This window comes from Bacillus rossius, chromosome 8 (assembly GCF_032445375.1).
Source record: "Bacillus rossius redtenbacheri isolate Brsri chromosome 8, Brsri_v3, whole genome shotgun sequence".
NCBI classification, from domain to species: domain Eukaryota; kingdom Metazoa; phylum Arthropoda; class Insecta; order Phasmatodea; family Bacillidae; genus Bacillus; species Bacillus rossius.
The window spans coordinates 1,208,911-1,232,484 of NC_086336.1; the positions used below are offsets into that span (position 1 = coordinate 1,208,911).

Genomic DNA, 23,574 nt, shown 5'->3' on the forward strand with positions numbered 1-23,574 from the left:
TAATCAGGAGTCTACTGTATTTTGAATTCTTTTGCCAGACTCTATGTCAAGGCACATGCCATCCCTGCAAGAGCCCGACGCAGATAAGAATTGGAAGTTGCTGTCGCCTCTGAGCAGAGCTATCACACCACGCGCATGCGCAGGAGGGGAACTGAGCCTACTCCTAGGAGGTCAGGCCTATCAGGCCTAGCACTCTGCAATAAGGCACGCTGTTCAAATCCCGGTGTCTTTTGCCCTAGCTACCGGTGCAGGCTGTGTGTTCAAAGGTGTCACTTTCTCATGCTAAAGGTCTGACCTGCCATGTTTCAAATCACCTCGCTTTATATGTAGTTTGTATAAAAATTTAAATACTAAATGTCTGTAAGGGCCATACCAACACCAGTAGGTAATGGAACATTGATCTTACAATCAAGGGACAGTGCGATACTGGCGTACTCTAGGAACAAACGACAGAAACAAATTTGATAGCATCTAGCAGACTAAAACAAAATGGTGGTCACCATCATATTTAAACCAAGATGGCAGACAACAAAGCATTAATGATAGCGGCTGGGGTCAAAGTTAGTCACACAAGATGACAGCTGGGGTCAAGGTTAAGGTCACACAAGTTTGTGGGCGGGGGTCAAGGTCAAATTTATCAAAAATGGCAGCCAGACATCACAAATCCAAGATGGCAGTCTTTCTTTGACCCACTTCACTCCTTGGACACTGTGCCCAGAGTCCCATGTACACACTACTCTTATTTATTTGTAAAACGTTTCTGTGTGACAGATAATAGTGTAATTAGTTGTGTAGTTGTTCCTTGCACATTCTGGATGGATGCACTGACGAGATGCGAAGCAGCAAGCATCACGGCATGTGTTTCTCCCCTCCCGCGATGCTCGCTGCTTCGCATCTCGTCAATGCCAGTGATGCACCTGCTCCTTTCTTCCCTGTCGTGTGTGTCACACTCCCTTGAAGGTGCTACTGTCACTCGGCCAGAAGATGGTAGTGTCAACTGTAGGAAATTGACTCTCGGCTAGTTAGATAAAATCATTGCTTGTAGTTGATGGTGTCATGTAGTTGCACGGAAGGATAGCACCCACCAGTGGCTGGGGGTGGCGGTGTGTTGCAGAGCCTGTCGGAGAGCGACAGGAACGCCTACGAGATGAAGGTGCTGGAGACTTCGCTGGACGAGATCAGGGCCTGCTTGCGGCCGGAGAACCAGTGCAGCTTCCAGAGTCGTGTCGAGGTGCACATCCAGCACATCCAGCAAGGCCTGGACCACTGCGTGGGTTCCCACCCCTTCCTCAACCACCGCTCCTAGCCACCCACACTGTAAACAACCGTTATCACTGCAATAAACAACATTTCATTCACGCTGCTCTTGTGATTTGATGGGGTTTGCCATGTCCTACGTGATGGACTGATGGTTCTCAAGTTGCTGTTGCATGTCGGCCCCATACCTGCTGACTTGCAAGGCTGTGGCCTGGAGTGCGAACATTAAAATAGTATTTAAGGATGGTGTTTGACTTACGCCAAGCCTGTTCATTTGGTACACATCTGTCGTGCTTTGCTCCCTATTGTTAGTGGTGTGAGGAGCTGAATGACATCACAAAATATAGACATCTTACTGTGGTGCGGGTCCAAGATTCTATCTGTAATTGGCAGCACGAGTATTTCCTGGCTGTTGGTAAGTACCGTATTTACTCGCATATAGGTCGCCATCGCAGATAGGTCGCACCCATAATTTGAGGTCTTGAATTTGGTATTTAAGATTCCCCCCATATAGGTCGTACCGGTAATTCATTACCGCGCCGTGGGCCGTGCGCGGAGAAAGGTCATTGTACCCGATCAGCTGCTGTTACGGCGCGCCTGCTGGCTCTTTGTTCACTGAGCTGCTCATGCGCAGTATAACTCACTCAACGCTCCGCCCAGACTCGTGACGTTCCTTCAGCAGCCAGCCAATAGATGCGAGCTTAGCGGAAAAAAATATAAGCTCCACCTCCCATGTACCAGTTTTATCCAGTTCTAATACCAATTTATTGGTATACGCACCAGTTTTCTCGCTGCCGTGACATGTTCAAGTTTACGTTAATCTTGATGTCTTGATACCAATAATTAATTAATTACGATCCCCAGAAATAAATTGTTAGTTTAAAAAATATGCGTCAACTGTACAATACTTCCGAAATTATAAAATACGTATAAAACAGTTACCAAGACTCCGCTCATTTTATCTTGTGAAGTTTGTCTCGTACCAGTATTTCGACTAAGTTGTGACATAAATACAGTATCAGAAATTAACAATCAGCCACGTTCTACATTCGTGAGTTTACGTTTTTCCCTCGTGCGTTTTAGATTGTCTCCTGCTATAATTACTCTGACTTTTACACGCCTAGGCTTAAATTATTACATGTTTAGAAATAAAAGCAACTTTTCATGTTATAAAAAATGTATATTTTGTGATTTAAAATGTTCATTGCCGACTATAAACGTTAAAGTTTTTCACGATGTTTTTAGTGTTTTTAGGCCTACTAGCTAATCTTATTTACTCTTAAAGTACCCACGGTATTTTCTGGTTGTTTATGGTTGTTACGTGACGTAAATAGCGGGATGGATTCGATTTTTTAGTCGTAATTTGCGTGAAAGTTTTGTATTGGACTAAATGGGTACTAAACGGGACCTGAAGAATATAGTGCAAATAACGGGAAAACGTAAATAACGGTAACATAAATAAGGGGTTTCGCTGTATGTGTACATTGTAAATAAATTTGCCTATACCTATATAAACTTCTTTTTCGCATTTTAAAGCAAAATACTGCAAAAAAATTTTAAAAAAATTAAAAAAATTTTTTTTTCACATATAGGTCGCACTTCATTTTCCCCCCACCAAATCTGGTAACATTGCCGCGACCTATATGCGAGTAAATACGGTATCCATAATGGCTCGCTTCAGGCAACATAGACACTAGTCCGAGCCTAGGATGCAGGTAAGGATTGTTGGCCGCCATCTTAGATTGTGATGTCACTGCCATCTTGGATGAATTTACCTTGACATAGGTTACCCTGACCCCGGCCATCATCTTGAATTTTAGAACATTCCGCTATCTTGGATGTCGTCATAATCATCAACTTGAATTTCAACCAAAAAATTGAAAATTATTGTAAAAAAATTTTTAACAATTTTAATAAAATTTTAATAAAATGCACATTTATTTGGAGTCCTCTGTTCAAACCGAACTGCAATCTAAAAAAAAATTTGGCCTTCCTCCATTGTGACTACCAGCAGGCTGACTCCCGCTACTAATACAAAAGCATATTTTTCTCTTAACATTGTGACGTCAGGATACCACCATGTTGGATTCTCTTGTCTGATATGGTGTTATCTGCTAGAGTGCACTAACATCAATCACCAGATCAATAGTTACCATAGCATTAGTCATCTTGTTGGCCATCTTTAAAATTCATGGTACTGATTGCCACCATTAGGTAGCGCGAGCCTGTGCAAGATCACTGTCATACTTCCTATCCTCCTCGGCTTGGCGTCAGAGAAGCTCTCTGTGGTGTGCCGACTAACAGCGCTCCTGGCAGGTGGTAATATTGTGTTCAGTAATAATGTTGTGTAGGTTTGTCACATTTATCAGTTAAAGGTTTAATGTTGAGAGAGTGGAATCCAAACAAATGCATTTCTCCCATAATAAATAGTGTTTGAAATGTCAAGTGCATGTTCAAAACATGATGATAGAATTACTGAATGAAACAAATAAAAATAACATTTTAAAGAACTAACCGTGCTTGAACATCAGAAAGTATACCTAACACATGAATCTTCTCTATTAAAATATGCACTTAACATTTAATACATGCTTTTATATGGAATAAATGTGTTCATTTGCATTTCACATTCTTACCACATCAACTTCAACTGACATGCAGGAAATCTAAAAGTTATAGTTATGCATTAAACACCTACGAATCTCCTAAATAAAACAAAAATGTAATCTGTAAACTGTATATACTTGGTAGAATTGCAAATAATATTCAATTGTATATGAAACTCCCACTAAACACACCATTAAGACTAGCTAACCTAAGACTAGCACTGTTATTCACAAGCAGCCGCGAGATTGAAGGGAAGTTGCCAGACGTAACTACCTGGCCGTCGTAAAGACTGTTTGAAGCTAGGTGGGCACATCAGTTGTAGATTGTTATTTTGGCAGAAAGCAAAGGGCAACTGCTGAAGTTTATAGAAGACTACAGACAATTTGAGTACATATATGGAACTGACATTTGAAAGAATATTCGTTATTTTGGCAGAAAGCAAAGGGCAACTGCGGAAGTTTATAGAAGACTACAGGCAATTTGAGTGCATATATGGAACTGACATTTGAAAGAATATTCAAACAAAAATATCAGAAATGACTCTCTCTGGGAATATTAGATAGGAAGTATGAATTGGATGATACAAAGGTGTAAGAAATTAAAATATGTAAATAGTTTACAATTGTACTTTGCCAAAGAACACGACAAGATACCTGGTTCACGGTTCACTTACAAACACATTGAGAGGACACAAGTAATTTGCTTGAGACCCAGTGAAACAGCACAACCACACTGAAGATGCAGGAGTAACTAAACACTTGTTCATATTATTTTATACATTCATACAATCTCTAATTAAAAATGTATACACATATATGTCTTTTTTCACATAATACTAAGCAAAGGAAATGAACTGTTTATGTTACCCATTAACAAACATAGGTTGAATTAACACATTTTGTCATTTATACAAATGTTTCATTGGTCTATAAATATTTCTAAGTTATTTTCTAGTAATGTGGTTATGAAGACACAATGACAATACTACCAAGATAATTGTGAGTTTGAACAAATTGAGTTCCCATTTAGTGCTCCATCATCGATCTTCACCACATAAATGTAAAACCCTGTGCAATAATAGCCACTATAAAGTTATTTTTGCTTATTACAAAAATTACTGCTTTTTCTTCATCAAACATAAAATAACATTACGTAGACAATAGCATATATGTACTACAACTTAGAGTATGTTAACAGTCAAATATGGTAAATTTTATTTATTTACTAATGCAGTTTATTCTGTAGAGCCTTTTATTACAGCAGAGACCATAATGCTATTGAAAAAGGCAAATTTACATTACACCATCATTTATGGCAATGTGGTCACTAGAACAGACATTAGGTCTTGATAAATAAGTAGTCATGTCACTCACCTCCCACCGAAGAGATCTGAATCCGATTCCCAGCGAGGTCATTACCTACAGGATTTTTCAACAGTTGGGAAACATGGCGGACATAGCCGTGGCAGTTGGTATTCTCAGAGTACTTCCATTACTTAACCCATTCATTCAGTCAATACTCCATTAGCATTTCATCATCCTTCATGGTTTCTAATGAGCTTAAAGCTTGATTTATTTCCATTAGAGACAAACTCATACACTTCAAATCAGGGAACGTAAGGAAACAATCAGTCATTGCCTCATGGCTAATTATAAGGATCCAGGATTCTAACCCAGCTCCTCCTAAATACAAGTAAATATTAAATCCAGTATTGTGTACTGCTCTTGATTTAAGTAAACATAATGTTTTTTCATTCCTTATTTTTATTTTAGTTTTTAGATGTATTTGCAGAGTGGAAGGATAGGCAGGATTGGATACAACTAACCCCCCCCCCCCCCTTCTAGGAAGTTATGAAAAAATTTGCAAAATATTAATAAAGACTGAATGTTACTGTGTAAGAAGCTTCTGTGGCCGGCAGTTATCTTGGCGTCTCTCAGCGCGGGGGTGCGGGGACAGCGGGACGGGAGAAAGAAGAGGGGGTAAGCAGGCGACACGTAGCCGAGAGCCGTGTAGTGGCTGTTAGGAAAATATCGCCCTTCAGTGTATACCCGAAAATGGAAGGCGAAGGTGGCAGCTCGCAGAGGCGCGGTAAAGTGATACATAGCGGAGAGCGGGAAATAATAAAAACAGTGATGAAGTTTTGTGATGAAGAAGCGAAAAATAAATGTCTGCTCGAGCCTTTACAAGAGCAGCGAAGTACACGGGTGTGAGTGAACGGTCCATAGTCAGGATTCGTAAAGTCAGCAAAGAACGACCACATGACCCACAGACTACGCCAGGAAAAAACAGGTATTTTAAGTATTTAATAAACAATGGAAATATATCTTTACTACATTACGCAGTGTATAGTGGAGTAAAATATTTGGGCAGTTAGGGTGTGTGTGTGTTGGGCGGCTATTAACAAGTAAGGTCCTGATGGCCTATTGTGGAGAAATGATCAGTATGAAGCGTTGACGAAATGACAGAACGGGGAAAACGGGAGTACCTAGAGAAAGTAATAAGAATAGTAACAATAGTAATTAATTTTAACTTAATTTTGTTTTTCGTCAACTAATACAATCAATTATCATGGAAAGAGAACTTCACACTTACATTAAAAAATCATATAATATAGATGAGGTTTTGAAGGTTATAATATGCATTCTAAAGTGGAAGTACAATGCAAATTGTATTTACATTTATAATAAATAATCGATTGTAGGTGCATTAAAATATAAAGCCACACATACACAAGCATTTTTTAATGCCATTAACGTTGTGAGTCATGTGTTTCCTAAACGACTGACATGAAGTTAAAGCAGCAAATATAACATAACAAGCTCCATGTTTACTTAAATGTACATCCAGCGCTAAATGGAACGTTTTAGGTACGGAAACCGGAGAACGATAAGGGCGAGACTGGCTCCTGCGTCAACTGTGAGATAGCTTTCGCGCGGAGAGCTACAATTGCGTAATGTTTTGGTCGTTTGCTTTTTCTTGTAAGACTTTTGTTTTAATTAATTTTGAAAACAATGAAGCATAGTTTTAAAATTATTTTACCTAGTTTTCCAAAATAAATCGTGTCTGGTTTTCGCTAGTTCCTGAGTTAACAACATTTCAATTAATTTTTGTGAGCATAATAATTAGCAGACACCGTAAGTATATTTGATGGGACAAAGTAAAATGTTGCAGGTTTAGATAATAGTTTGTTACTTTTCCTGACAGATGAGTACAAATATTCGAGCACAACCACTGCAATTTACACAATGTTACACTTATGTAATACAAGTACAATTCATAGGATTTCTCAGTTTTGGTTTGGTAACCCAGCGCTCTTAGCCAAAAGGCCTTACCGCCCTGGGGCCCCCACGGGCGTGGATACAGACTTACATAGTGTAGGAAGTCACGCGCCGAATGTTTTCTGTTCTGCTAGTACAAACCTGGCTGCTGACCTTGACAATAAGGTATCGCTTCCTCTTCGCCCTCCCCTCCCCTCCAGACAGGACTAGGGGGCTCAGACGCCAAGATATCTGCCGGGCATAGTACCTCGCCTACAGATACTACTTTAGGTCCGTATGTCAAGGTGTTTGTGTCAATAGAAAAGTAGGTTTTTTTTTAAACACACATGTTCAAATTTAATTTTTTACACACACACTCACATATATATACACATACATATATATATACATATATATAATTTAATTTGTTACTTCCCCCTCCGACGGCTTGAAAAGAAAAATCCTGTAGCAATCACTGCACATGCAGTGTATCTAAAAAGTAAAGAATAATATGAAGTTTTTCCCCCAGCTTATATCATCTAAACAAATTACATCGTAATATTTAGAACTATAATCACACATTTTATACAGAAATATTAACTTACCTGTATCAGAAAAATCATTATAACCTCCTGTGTTAACATATCTGTAAATAGTTTAAATTTGACCCACACCTTTCATGGTACCGAAGTTACACGAGCGAACTGCTAACTTCGGAACTGTTCGGGCGTGTTGATTAAGAACGGTGAATATTAGGTTACCCATTTCTAATTCCAATATGTAAACTCAGTTTAACTGTACATTTCTTTATACCAAATAAACAAAAGGTCTGATTTACTCACAGTCTCCTTTTCTCCCTAGAAGTTGAATAGCATGACTTGAAATTTATTGTCATTTTTGTTTTTAACTTTCTTTTACAGGGCACAAAAGCAGACATCTCGAATAATACAATTGCGAAGAGAGATTCATCTGGTGTTTTAACATAAGATCGTCAATACTAATATACTTCACAATACTGTGGTAATGAAATAAATATGTGTTAACAAAATTGCTTAATTCAAAATATCTGATCATCATTGTGATACAAAGTTATTCATTCTCCTAAAATTCACAGCATTTTAAACATTGAAAACAATATAAAAGTAAATTGTACCGAAATGACATAGTTGTTTCGTACAAAATAATTTTTTTTTATGTATATATCAATGTTGAAAGCTAACTGTAATTTATATATATATATTTTACATCATTATTATTTTCTAAAAAGTACACGGATCTATGACACTACAGACACTATGCCAACGACCTAGGTCGTTGCACTATACCTACACGCAGTTCTGTAACACTTCAATTGTCTAGACCAGGGACGTCGGAACAGGGGGGGGGGGGGGGGCAGCAGGGGCGAGTTGCCCTTGTCCTGTTATGCAGGGGGGGAGGGGGGGCGAGAGTAGCATTTTGCCCCCCTCCTTTTCCCAGAATAAATGTTTGGTCCTAGTAGTATTTTTCTCAACCAGTAGTTACATACGTTACATTGGAGATCACATTGATTAGAAATAATATGTTCAAGCTACCAATGTTCACAGGTTAAGGAACCAAAAAAATATCTATTGTCATTAAATTCCAAGACCAAAGCTAAGGGGTAGATCACATGGGTTAGGTTATTTGTCACCCATTACCCACAATATTTTAATCCATATTTAATACATACTACGTCATCAAATTTTTGGAATGGTATATTTAATATTTTGGTTCGGAAACTCATTAAATAAGCACAATTTTGCATCTAAAATTCAAAAAAGATTCGTAAAAGATCATGTAAAAGTTTTGTACCAGAAACTAATGAATGTTCAAGTTTAGCAATTTTGTAGCATCCATTGCAAAAGGGCAGATAAAACCTTTTACCTCTCATACCTAAGTAATTTGGTTAAGGCAATTCCTTATGGAATTGTAAGTAGGAAGTACTTTTGAAGAAATAAGATTACCCAGTAAATCAGTATCTGCCACCATTTTATGTTCTAATATTTGTGAACAGAACTGATGCCATCGCTTTAGAAAGTTGGATAAACAGAATTGAATTGGGGTTTAAGTATTGTTGTGAATCAAAACTGTTTAAGAACTTATCGTACAGCAATATTATTTCAAAATTATGATATTTCATTTAAAGTTATAAAATACAGAAGGTCAGAACTCTTGTGACCTCATTAGTCCTGAGTATAATATTGTTGTCTCTGACTCAACTAGCTGGTCGGACATATAGAACCCTAACCAACTTTAAAATATGTTTTGTAATATTTTGTAGGTTTCATTGTTAATATAGTATATGTTACAGAGTGAAACTGGTGAAATTGTACTTCATTTATTTCTAAAGACATTTGTTTATGCTCTTTGCACTTCTTAACTCTTGTATATATATCCAGAGACATTCCAGTACAGGGTGGTAGGTTAAATGGTATGTGTATTTTATAACAAGGTAGGTAGATAACTGAAGTTAAAATCATTTGTTTATATGAAAATGCACTGCTTTAATTATGTTAATAGCAACCTCACATTAACCCAATAATGTTGTTCTATAAAATTACTAAGTGGAGCCTACTATCACATTATAATAATACCTATATATAAGTTTTTGTTTACATAACTTTGATGACAAACTAATAGTCAGTACTGCTACATATTTTGACATATGCAGTGGCGGCTGCAGCAGGTAAATCGGGTAGGCCTGGGCCTACCCTACATTTTCAAAACTGAAAAATGAAAATAAGACATTTAAAAAAAATACACACTTTCTATTAAATGTTAGGTTTATTTTGAATACTATAAAATAACTAAATCTTATTTTCATTTACACCGTCCCCATTGCCTGTCCTGAAATTATGCTAATTAAATTACGTGAAAGGAAATTTGGTCTCAAGGGCGGGTTCTTTGCCTCGTGGCTGCAGGCAGGGACGCGTCTACAAAGGGCCCCCAGGGCTGTTAAGGCCACCCAGGATGCCGTGCTATTAAAATGACACACGTGAACTTAACTGATTTATTACTGAAGCACACGTTACAATACTTCACTTCGCATAAGGCACTTTCACGTGACTGGCCGTATCATCGTCAACCTCCACTCCGCCCACACGGCCTCGAATGGCGGTACTGGTTAGCGTCTGACGGTATTCCGGGCGACTACCACATCGAGGGGTGCAGGCTACCCTGAGAGCTATGGTGACGATGATTCGAGTGAGCGGCAAGGCTAGTGCTTAGCACGTGGCAGTCTGTACGGTGCGTAACACAGAAGGTACGCTAATAACTGAATGGTGAATTACACATAACACTGAAATGGACACGTACATAATATTGATGGCGAACACTAACACTAACACTAACACTGAAATCTAACACTAAAGTCACTACGAGCACGTCCCGGGCTCTGGATGGTTTCAGGCCCCTTGTTCAGGGGAATTACGTAAATCGAGGTGACGTCGACCCAAGTGTCTCCCCGGCTCCTTCAGGCCGTTATGCCTCGCCAGCGACGCAAGTGACGGTGACGTGCGACTTTTGTTTCCTTACAGGAATTGAAGTATTATTTTATTGTAAATATATTTTTGTTTTACATTTTTTGTGTATATTTTGATTATATTTTATTATAATTAATTTTGTATTGAAGGGTTATGTATTGTAAGTTTTAATTGTTCACCGGGCGCCAAGGCCGTGGCTTCCGCCTGTGACCAATCAGCGTGTTCCGCGGGCTCGCGGAGTGGGGGAGACGCGGGCGGTCCGGCCCGCCGGGCGGGGGAGGGAGTTAGTCGCCGCCAGGACTCGGCAGACAGCGGTCACGCGAGTGTCCTCGCTCCGCGCTAGTGTGAGGGCAGTCGTGGACCCGGCACGAGAGGCGGCGGACGTGTTCGTGATGTCACTCCGGAACGGTGAGATTGAGCGGGCGCGGTATTTGCAGTAGCTCTAGGCTTTGCCGTGCGGAAGCGATTTTCAGCTTTGCAGTCGAGTTTGTCACTTTGTCATTCAGTCGCGTGCTTGTATCCTGTCTTTTGTCTCACGTGTTGTCTTCTGCTAGTTTTTGCAAATTGGTCATTAGTAGTTGTATGTGTTGTGCTTCTTTATTTTTCTCCGCGGTCATTGTGGTATACAGTCGGGCAGACATCCTATTGTGCGCGAGTCGTAAAGACTTCTATTCCTTACTGTGTGGGAGTACTTGTCAAGGGCGGGACGTCCCGTATTTTCATTACCATATTAGTGCGCGGAACCGGGTTTCGACCCACATAGAAATAGTCACAGGCGGAAACGCGGCAGCCCCATCTAAAGTGTTCAGCGTCTTAAGTATAAAGGACCTTCAAACTTTTTTATTTATTTTTTATTTATTCAATTTTTGTTCTGTAGATCCCATATGGAGGTAAGGACTCCAGGATATAGAACAAGTCAATTAATACAAATATATACATATATACAAACAAACTGTACAACCACAAAAACTAGATATTACACAGTACTTTTACATTTCAAAAGTAATAAAAACAAAACATGGGTACATAAAAAAGAACATGGGTACACAAGAAATTGTATAAACTTAAGTCTAAACCTCAGAGTGAAGAGTTAGTTTACAAAACTCAATATTTTTCTCGTTTTGTGCTGTATTTAAATAAGATTTACCAGAGTTTAGTTTTCTTATCTGTTATTAGGCCAAAGAATTCTATCAGAGAGTAGGAAGGATGTTCTAACAGAACTTTTTTGATTGTTCTTTTGAATATAGGTAAATTGGTTATATTTATGACATTTTGTGGCAATAAGTTGTAAATTTTTATGCCTATGTAATTTGTGCCCTTTTCATACTGACTGGTATTATGACATGTTATCCTCAATTTATTGGAGTTTCTTGTGTTGTATAAATGAATATCAAAATTTTTTTGTAAATAGCGTTTCTCCTTATGTATGAATAATAGTATTCTTAGTATATACTCGTTTATGACTGTTAAGATTTTAAGTTTTCTGAATTTTTGTTTACAGTGAGCTGACATTTTGTCATGTGTCATTATACGAATAGCTCTTTTTTTGTAATTTTAGAATTGTTTCAATTCCCACAGAGTTCCCCAGATTTCTATATTATATGTCATTATAGAGTGGAAGTGAGCGTAGTAGACAGTTTTTAATGTTTCAATACTAACTATGTCTGCCAGTCTTTTTAGTACATAGCAGGATACACTTAGCCTGCTAGCGACAGGTCTTTATACTTTAGCTGTTCATCTAAGTTCACACCAAGTAATTTAACATTTGATGTTCTAGTTATGATATTACTGTTAAACTTTAATTCAAACTTTTCTTCTACTGGATTATGTCTGTTCCTAAAATTTATACAATTTGTTTTAGAGGTATTTAGTACAAGTTTATTTGCTTCCAACCAGTGATTTAGATGGCCAAGGATTAAATTTGCTTTAGACACGATGTTGTCTACATTTTTACCTTTCACTAGTATTGAGGTGTCATCAGCAAATAGCACTGTGCTGGCTTGTGGGATATTTAAAGGGAGGTCATTAATATACACTAAGAACAATAGAGGTCCTAGGTTACTACCTTGAGGGACTCCATGTTTAATGACTTTCCAGTCTGAGAACACTATGTTATTGTTTGATTTTATTTCCACTCTCTGTTTGCGGTTGTGCAAATATTAATACATTAGCTCAAGTGCTTTGCCTCGGATACTGTAATGATTAAGTTTTTCAAGCAATATTTCATGATTAACAAGATCAAAAGCTTTAGACAAATCACAAAAAATGTCTAGTGCTGTGTTGCCACTATCCAAGATTTTGAGAGCTTTACTAGTAAAATTATGTATAGCATTTATTGTCGATTTGTGTTTTTGGAAGCCGTATTGATTACTGTTCAGAATTTTACAGTCCGTGAAGAAGGATGATAGTCTATTATAGAGCACTTTTTCGAAAATTTTGGCAACAATTGGTAATAAGCTAATGGGCCTATAGTTTGCTGCCTCTAGTGTATTTCCCTTTTTATAGACAGGTAGTATTTTTGCTTTTTTTAAACAATCTGGTACAATACCTTCCATAAAAACCTCATTAATTAATAGTGATAACGGCTTAGCAATGTGATGTCCAGCAAGTTTTATTATTTTGTTAGATATGCCATAGACATCTGTCTAATTTGAACTTTTTAATTTATTTATTACTTTTAATATTTCCTTTAATGATGTTGGGTATAGGTAAATTGATTTATTGTTAAATGGGCAGTTAATTTTCAGGTTTTCAATAGCATTTGTTATTTGACTGTTTTTTGTAGAGTTTAATGTAGAGTTTAATGAATCAGCAACATCAGTAAAAAACATTTTAATTCTAAAGCAATCTGGTCACTGTCATGATTTATTTTACCATTTACTTCCAGATTATTTACTTCTTTTTCGATTTTAGTGCCCCTGCTTAGTTCAGAATTAATTATTTTCCATGTTGTTTTTATTTTATTATCACTTTGAGTGATCCTGTTTTGTATATTCTTTCTCTTTGCCAGTCTTAAAACTTTTTTGTAAATTTGTTTATAGTTCTTATAATATTGCTGAAATTTGGTGTCGTGACAGTCTGTTTTACTAAGATAATATACATTTTTTAGTTTTACACTTGATGTAATTATTCCCTTAGTTAACCATGGTTTAGGTTTTTGGTCAGTCCTAACTTGTCTTATTGGAAATGATGCATTAGTAATGTTTATCAATTTATCAAACAGTAATTTAAATTTTTGTTCAATGGTTGTCATTTCATCAATATTTAGCCAAGTTTCTTTACCTAAAATATCAAAGAATGTTTTTTTACTATGTTTATTAATGCACCTGTATTTTAAATAGTTAAATTTTCTATCACGTAAATGTGCTGATTGCACTCTAATTACCTGAGCCATATGATCTGAAAGTCCATAATCAATGACATTACTTGTATAGTCTTTATAGTCAAGGTTGGTAATAATATAGTCAATTGCAGAACTGGTTTGTTTAGTAATTCTAGTATGTTCATTAATTATGTTAAGTAGGTTATAAGAATTAAGTATATTCATTAATTTTCTTTTGGTATTAGTTTCTTTTAAAAATTCAATGTTTAGGTCACCACAAATAATTATCGAGTTTTGTCCAGTGTTCCAAGATTTTTTTAATATTTTATCAAATTGTTTAAGAAATATATCAATGTCTCCATCAGGTGGCCTGTATAAGTTATACACAATATAATACATCTGGCATATGCCCGATTGGTTTCGACAGCAGAGCATTCAATTAATTTTTCCTTACTTAACAAGACCAGATCCTGCCTACTCTCTGTGAATTCTAACAGATCTCTATGAATGTAGATACAACTAGGTACCTCCATGAGTTTGTTTAGATCTACTATAATTTGATAACAGAATATAATTTGATATAGGGTATAATCTAATTTCATCATTATGCAACCAATGTTCAGTAAGACATATAATATTTGGAATAGTGGTTTCAATTGTTGACAGAGTAGTGTTTACCAATACTTTGAGTTCAATGAGTTTGTTACGTAGTGACTGAATATTCTGATGCAATACAGTAAGTGTAGGCCTTTTTGATGCCTGGAATTTGTTTTGTTTATTGAGAGCATTAACTTTAGTTTGAGTTCTTAACTCACAAGGCTTTACATAAGTTCTCATTTCATCTCTGGAGACTAAGTCCCTCGGCCACGCGGCCCGGACCCCCCTCCACCGAACCCTGAGTAGCCGGCAGAACAGCAGCATTGTCAGGGACTAGTCGACCAGCCGGCGACAGAGGTTCGTCCTCGTGGTGGCGTGGGCCACGTAAAGCTGGGTACGGGCGCGGCGGAACCCGACGTGGTATCTCGTCCGCGACCGTAGCACGTCCCAGGGAATGATGCGTTCTGAAGTTCAGTTTCGCGTTAGGCGCAATGCCGCCCCGCGTGGGCAATGTACAAGTTCTCCGTAGAGAATTAAGAAAGTGTGAAGCGCAGGCACCTCGGCGGGCTGCCTAAAAACACTATCATTTACGTAGCACGCGTGAAAGACTTGTAGTCGAGTCACACATTTTAGTTAAGGACCGTACGATACATCGTACGGCTGGTTAGGGCCGACCGTGGGGCTGACGAAAGAAGATTAAGAAATATTACCTCTGGACGTTACACGTGGAATCTGGCGCGAAAGTTGGATGCTCTCCTTTTTTTTTTTTTTTTGGTTGAATGGCCTACGGTGTGAACCAGCAGCCATGATTCAAAGCAGCTGAACCTAGACGTTAGTGGGTGACCTACAGTAAGGAAAAAACATGGGTAGGGAGGCTAGTCTTCTTGGTAGAGACCTATCTACCACAGGAGCGGAAGGCCATGGATGAAGGAGTAAGAGGATGGGGACGGAAACCGGCCACCTCGGATTATTACTACTTCAGGGTTATACATGAATATGATTGCGTAGAATGAAATCAATTAAGATCTGACATACCTCATGTGGATGGTGGTATAACATCGAAGGATACGACAAGGGGAAAGGCAATCCCAGCTTTCGCAAGTCCTGGTACATTTTTTGTCTGTCCACAAAATTGGGACACTCCAGAAGTATATGTCGCATATCCGCATAAGGGTTTCCGCAGGAACAACCCGCCGAATCAATAATACCCAGCTTGTAAAGATGTGCCGGTGAACTATTGTGATCGGAACGAAGACGGAAAGATATGATAGCACGATGGCGATGTGAAGACAGGGGGTAGTGGGATATAACCTTAAATGTAGTACCATGTAACTCGTGATATAAGGTAGAGCGGGCCGCAGATAGTTGTGTCAATTGGGAAAGCATGAGAGAATGATAATGGGCCTTGATAAGTGGTTGTAAGAGCTGCGGAGATCGTGGGTACATAGGGACACCTTGTGTAATTGCCATTTTCGCTAGATTATCGACTATTTCATTGCTGTGTACGCCAGTATGACTAGGAATCCATAGAAATACAGGTTCGGTTGTGTATTGACGAATGGCTAAGCATAATTTTTTAATTTCAAGGATAAGAAGCTCCGCAGGAGTCCGGAAGGATTGTAGCGAGGTTAAAACGCTAGCAGAGTCTGAGAGTATAAGAGGAGCTTTTATCTGACAGTTGAGTATATATGTCAATGCTTGATAAATCGCGAATGCTTCCGCCAGATAAATGGTGATGTAAGTAGGTAATTGGTAGAGGCCCGTTTTGTGATTAGTCTTATCAAACCAAGCTGCTCCCGTTCCAGTAGAAGTTTTGGAACCATCGGTATAGAGATGGGTACTGTCCGGGTATTGTGCGAGCATTTCCAGAACCATCTGACGGAGAGCAATAGGCGAGACATCTTTGCCTCCGAAAATTTTGACAGTGGGAGTATAATGGTGACATGCATAATCATAGGAAAAGTTTGATTGTATCTGGGCGGGCAGCATGGATACCGAACTTCGTTTTATAGACAGGGGAATTTCATATACTCTATCCATCAACCTTTTTAAGCTGGTTAACTTCGTCTGATGTAGATGAGTCCAATGTTTACAGTAAGTTAGTGGTCGGTATAACGTTAAAGGCAATATACCTAACTCAACTTGCAGATATATAATTGGTGTAGATTTGAAAGCTCCTAGAATAATCCTCATGGCTTCGTTCTGTACTTTTTCCAACCGATAAGCTTGAGTCTTAGATATATGCTGTAGGATAATACAACCGTATATTAGATTAGTTCGGACGGTAGCAAGAAAGATAGACCTCAGGGTATGAATATCGGCTCCCCATCTGTTGACAGTTAGAGCTTTAAGCAGTTGTATCCTGTGGTAGCATTTATTGATCACATAGTTTATATGGCCAATACCATTGAGCGTTCTATCAAAAATAACACCTAAATATTTTACTTGGGAAATGACCGGAAAAGTGTGACCTTCTAATGACGGAGTAGGAAGAGGTGAACTGTACCGTTTTTTAGTGAAATAGACCAAATGGGTCTTCGATAGCGATAAGGACATTCCATGAGCTGTTAACCATTCATTGGCAGATGTAATGGCGACAGCCAGTTTTGCACTAACGTCCTGGAAGGTGGGTCCTTGATACCATAGTACTATGTCATCCGCATATGCAATAAGGCGAACATAGGGTCAAAGATGGAAGATTAAGTCCTGCGTATAAATAAGAAATAAAATGGGACTGAGTGAGCTTCCTTGAACTAAACCTTGGAACACTTGCCGAGTATAAGGGCCATTATGAATCATTCGAGGTTTATAAAGGCGCTGAGCGAATAATTCATGAAGAATTTTGTTCAGTTTCAGCGGAATGCCTAAGGAGATTAATTTCTGTTGCAATATATGTAATTGGACATTGTCAAATGCTGAAGAAATGTCCATGAAAAGTGCACCTAGGATCTCTTTTTGTTGGAACGCTTGTTGAATACGTGAATATAAATAGCTGATGGCATCCACTGTACCAATACCAGATCTAAAACCATATTGTTCCTGTCGTACAAGAGAATAATGTTCTAACCACCAAACCAATCTGTTTTTAATCAATTTCTCAAATAATTTTGCAATATTAGAACGCAAGGCTATAGGGCGGTAAGAGGAAGGTAAAAGGGGAGGTTTACCAGGTTTGTGGATGGGAAGAACATAAAACTCCTTCCACGGAGAAGGAATATACCCAGCATTATATACCATATTAAATATACGCAGCAAAAGACTGATGGCATTGGACGGTAAGCGTTTGATCATGGAATTCGTTATTAAATCAGGCCCAGGGGCACAATCTCTGGAAGAGGAAAGGCACTTATGGAGTTCAGAAAGAGAGAATGTATCTAACAGCACGTGAGGATTTAGAGCACAACCTCCGGTGGGTACTGTTACAGCCTGGGTAAATGGATTGACATTAGGAGCATAATCTGGGGCAATCATTTTCATAAAGTCAGGTAACAGTGGGAGGGGTATATTAATAGAAGGGGATGGACTACTACAATTTTTGAAGGAAGTAAATTTTTTCCACATATAATGCAGTGGGGTGGTACGTGACAAGGAAGAACAGAATTGTTGCCAGTGGGTCTTTTTGCGTCGTTTCCAAATTAATTTTGCCGAGGCTTGGGCTTTTTTGAGTTTAATGAAATTCGCTGTGGTAGAAGATCGACGATATTCGCGGAGAGCCATTCTTCTCTGATTGTTGATGTCTGAACATTGATTGTCCCACCATGGGGCCTTACACGATTTAGTAGGTACACCTTTCAACTTAAGTGGGATAGCTGCTGTTGCCGCCGCAAGTATATTATTACAAAACGTTGTATATAGGTCTTCAACATCATCTATATGTTCATTGAGCGTAGTAATGGTGAGTTCTTCACTGATCTGTGAAAATTTATTCCAGTCGGCCTTTGAGGTAAGGAAAGAGTAATATTCCAGAATGGGGGCACCCTCACTAGAAGATGTTTGTGTACTAATATGAATAGGGAAGTGATCACTACCCCAATTATCTGACCAGACGTTCCATCGTAGTAGACCTGCTAGGTCCGGGGAGATGAAAGTTAAATCAATCGCAGTGGGTGACGTGGTGGGTGGACCGAGCCACGTGGGTTGTTTATCATTAAGTAACAGGAACGGTGTGGAATGGAGGAAATCAAATAGGCGCACACCGGCTGTGTCATTGTAAGCATTACCCCACATGGTGTGATGAGCATTAAAGTCACCTCCTATAATACATGGACTGGGAAATTGATTAAAAAAATTTTCCCACTCATTGGTCTCGTATGCAGTATTAGGATGGACATAAACCGTGACAATATGCAAATTATAATTTCGAAAAGTTAGTTTAACCGCAGTCGCCTCTATACCTGTAGTATTGCGAGGAAAAGTAATGTGTATTCCAGAACTAATGTGTTTATGTGCTACCAGGATTGCCGTTCCCCTGTCGCCCCGATATGTCGAATGAAGTTGAAACCCCGGGATACGAAACGTATGACCCTGTGAAAACCTAGTTTCAGTAAGTAAGACTGCATCACAAGGATTGTTCGCAAGGAAGTGTAGTAGCGGAAAACGGTTCGCGTTGAAGGAGCGAATGTTCCATTGGAGAAGAGAAAATTGCCTATTGAGAGCCAAGTTAGTCCAAAACTTGAATAAAAGCGGCCACTAAACTTTCCTTATCTAAAGAATAGGAGGATTGTTGACGTGCCTCAGTAAACATGATATTTAGAGTATCAATCAAAGAGTGAAGTTTGTCCATGTTAATCCGAGGAATTGTGGGAAGCTGCAGGCAGGTGGGTGTAGGTGTATTGTCAATGGGCTCTGGAGATCGGGGTGGTAAATCCGGTGATTGTGCCTGGGCATTGTCCAAACTCTGTGGAACTGGTCCCCTATGAAGATTTCCTTTAGTAATATCTGGAGTGTCAGGGCGGAATTGTGAGTAATAACGTTGAAGATTAAACTGCTCTGTACCAGCGGTCATGGTAATTGGAGGGATTGCTTTGTAGCAAACATTATAGCCGTCCGGCCTGATGTGAGAAGAATGAGGTTTCTGTAGGAGCGTTTGTGCATAAGTATGGTCTGATGGAGGACGATTAGGAGGTAGAGTAGGTACCGTTTGGAGCGGGGGAAAATCCATTACTGTAGGGATCTCCAGCTGTTGTCGGGAAATGCTTGTGTTCTGTACAGATTGGGTAAATATGTATTGTACGGATTAGCGCCAAAAAAAATCTTACAAATATGAAATAACTTTCATTATATGCTATCTTACGTCCTCTTTTCAGAACCGCCTGCGGAGATAAAAAATTCCAAATACTTTTGGAGATATGGCCGTTCTTATTTTGCTATACCAGACGTGTGTAATAATTTGACCGTCGCCATTTTATATTTTGCCGTGTGCGCGTGAATGTCTAAATAACATAAATTTTCCATTAGGTAAGGTTAGTTACATTATAAATACTTCAAAATAAACCGAAATTAAAAATAATATCAATTTATTTTACATGTTGTATAGTTTTAAGTATTTATAATGTAACTGACCTGACCTAACAAAATGGGACAAAGGTAGATTAGGTCAGGTCAGCTACATTATAAATACTTTGAAACTGAACAGACATTAAAAATAATAAAATTAATTTTATTGGTTGTTTAGTTTTAAAGTATTTATAATGTAGCTGACCTGACCTAACAAACCGGGAAAAAGGATGAACAGAATAAACTCACGTAAGTTTCTTTTTACATGATGTATTCGTTTACGCGAGAGTCCTTAAGATCCACATAAAGTTCTGCCATTCCCGATTACACCCGAATATTCACCTTCGGCCAACCTCGGGATTTATTTATTTTTGCGCAGGAAAAATGAATTGAAATATTAAAAGTGGTCGGATAGGTTAGCTACATTAAAACACTTTAAAACCATTTGGATGGTTAGTTAGGTTAGTATAGCTACATTAAAATAAACAGAGAAATATTAATAAATAAACCCGAGGTTGGCCGAAGGTGAATTGTTCGGGTGTAATCGGGAATGGCAGAACTCTATGTGCATCTTAGGTTTCTCCGTTCGGGAACATCGCAAAAAAAAAAAATGATACTTGTCAACAAGCAACCATTATCGCCGCACGAGTGCACAGGATGAAAATTAAAAAATTCGATATCTCCAAAAGTATTTGGAATTTCTTATCTCAGCCGGGTTTAATGAAAAGAGGAAGTTTAAGAGCACAGAATAAAGGTATTTTCGGATTTTTTAATTTTTTTTAAAAAAAAAATCGCCAAAAAATGAAGATTAAAAAATTCGATATCTCCTAAAGTAATTGGAATTTTTTATCTCCGCAGGCGGTTCTGAAGAGAGTACGTAAGATAGCATATAATGAAAGTTATTTCATATTTGTACGATTTTTTTTGGCGCTAATCCGTTTAATACATATTTACCACAGATTGTCCTGTCGATTGTAGCACGTGGTGTTTAGCTGCCATGTATGGAAGGTTGAGATAAGCCATTATGCGCTTTACTTCCCGTTCGAGTTCCCAGATACGACAATGTATTTTATCTTGAGAAGAATGGGAGCCTTTACAGTTGGCACATTTAGGATTGTTTTGATTTTGGCAGTCATCCTGAGTATGATTCTCTGCGCAGATACCACACGTAGGTAGTTTAGCTCTACAAAGTTTAGCAGTATGCCCAAAGCGTTGACATTTGTGACATTGGATCACCGACTGCACTCTAGGTTTAACCTTGTAACGTTCTTTGAAAATAGCAATATAGTCAGGTAAAACCTGCCCTTCGAAAGTCACCTTTATAAGTTTTGTAGGCACACGGGCACTGTTAGGAACAAATTTGGTTAAACGTTCTAAATGAAGTACTGGTTGAGACGATTCGATGCCCGCAATAATTTCCTCCAAGTTGATATCGAGAGGAATGCCATAAATCAAACCTTCTCTTTGGGTTAAACTTTGAGGTATGTGGTAAGTGATACGCAGTCGATCAAGGATATCCGAGGACACGAAGCGATTAGCCCCACTAGCGGTACTGAAGGAAATTCTTAACCTATTCGGCCCGGAGCGAGAAATTTCTAGAATGTCGTGGTTCGGGTGTAACTTCCTACCGAGAGAAATGGGATGCAGGTTCCCTATATTATGATCTAGTGATTCCACCAAAACTATAAATGGGCCAGGATGGTTAGTGGGGTAAAGCTGCCTTGAATCATGTACATACCTGGTATTTTCAGTATTAGGTTGAGAAACTGTGATTGTCCTATGATTTTTCGCATGACGATGTACTTCAATCAATTCTTCTTCTGATAATTTCCTTTTCATCAAACTATTCGGTTCCATTTCCATTTGATCTAGACTTCCAAGATAATCTAGTCAGTCTTCCATTAATCAGCTGACCGCAGGCTCCTCTCGTTGCCTCGACCACCGAACAACAACCTTGGATGCTCTCCGTGCACGGGGCTGCCGGCCCTGGTGAGTGCTGGAAGCAGTATTGCCTAGAGGTGGGTCGAAAAGTATCAACCTAATACTTTGGCACTGATACGCGCCTGTATCAGGAACGGCAAACGAGGACACTTGAAAAGTATCAGAGACTTTAGTATCAGTTCAGAATTCAGCTGGAACAACACTACGGCCAATGAATACAGTACCCGATCGCAGATGACAGTCACTTGGGCGGAGCTTGTGAAAGGGGAGGGAGCAGGAACGACGAATAAGGGATAAAGAAGGGAAAGAATGTAGGGGAGGAAGCGCAGGGGAAGGCGTTGAAGCCTTGAAGGAGAGGCGCAAAGCGATATTGTTACAAGCAGGGCTGCCACTCATGGGTTTTTCCACCCAGATCTGGGTTTTTCCAATGGTGTTTGGGTTTCTGGGTTTTTAAATAATGAATTCCAACAATTCTAGGTTTTTTATAATTTTAATTATTTTTATACCTAAAACAATAATAAAGGTAGTAGCTACTGTATCTGTTGCAATATCTGTTTGATAAATGCAAACAAGTCTATGTGTTTCACACACAAAAATACATATAAACACAAAACTAGTTTTCAAGAAGCTAAGTCGAATATTAAATTAGACACGTTCTTCAAAGAGGCTTGCAGAACACAAAACCAATGCAACAATTAACCTTCAAACCAATCTTGTAGAATCAGACTCTGAATAAAGACTAACGTACATGATGCAGTTTTATAAAAACAATTACCGGTTTAAAGGATGCAGTGATGGTGTTTGTTTTGTCATGTATATATTTGTAGGTTTTTTTTATGATATGTACTGGTCCAAGAATTACTTATACAGCCATTTTGCTGCAGTGTAATTTTCTTGTATTGGTTGTATTTAACCGTTTTCAGTCTTGTAAGGTAATTAATTGTTTTATATTAAAACCAGTTATGTTTATATTTTTGAATTAGTACGCAAACATTTTCAACGATAGCATTTTAGACGCATCTGGGTTTTTTACCCATGTGTCTGGGTTTTTTTGTAGGTTATCTAGGTTTTTCATGAATATCAGAGTGGCAGCCCTGGTTACAAGTCGTTTTGTTTATTCTCCTACTTCAAAGTACGCTCAGTGCGCAGTGCGTGCACCGTCTCGTTCAATAATAAAACTAATGAAAATTTAATATTAAAAAGTACATTAATACAAGATATAATATTTATATTTGTGCACCTAACAGCTATGAAAATGCAAATAAATTCTCAGTTGACACTAATAACAGATGTAATCAACATATGGACTTTCTTTTTTCGAAAACAATTAGTAACTAGTGTTTTTATACATTAAAAATGCACGATTTTATCAAAAATAAAAAATAAAAAACAGATAGGTACATTAGTGAGCATACTATATCAATGTTTACGTTTCAAATGTTTCTTCAGATTAGTCGATGATTTATAACTCAGTTTTTGTTTACACAAATTACAATTAGCAAACTCATTATTTTCCGTGAAAAAATTCCACACAAATGAAGTCTTTTTCGTGCACTTATCCATTCCTTATTTCACTATAAAGATACTAACTACAAAG

At 38.4% G+C, this 23,574-nt stretch overlaps 1 protein-coding gene and 1 long non-coding RNA gene across 3 annotated transcripts in view; one reads left to right on the forward strand and one right to left on the reverse strand.

Moving 5' to 3' along the window:
* LOC134535439 (protein lin-9 homolog) overlaps positions 1 to 1,358 on the forward strand; it is a 42,003-nt gene extending 40,645 nt beyond the window's left edge. The window contains exon 9 of the mRNA XM_063374540.1: positions 1,115 to 1,358. Coding sequence (XP_063230610.1) covers positions 1,115 to 1,306 — 192 coding nt within the window. The 3' untranslated portion in view covers positions 1,307 to 1,358. The remainder of the gene's footprint in view (positions 1 to 1,114) is intronic.
* The window catches only part of LOC134535440 (uncharacterized), a 31,307-nt gene extending 9,546 nt beyond the window's left edge, over positions 1 to 21,761 (reverse strand). The window contains exon 1 of one of the 2 annotated variants that reach the window (XR_010075616.1): positions 20,286 to 21,761. This is a non-coding gene — a long non-coding RNA (uncharacterized LOC134535440). Of the gene's footprint in view, positions 1 to 1,085; positions 1,208 to 20,285 lie in introns of those variants that run through there. The other variant, XR_010075617.1, reaches the window with a different exon arrangement.
* Between the last annotated feature and the right edge of the window lie 1,813 nt (positions 21,762 to 23,574).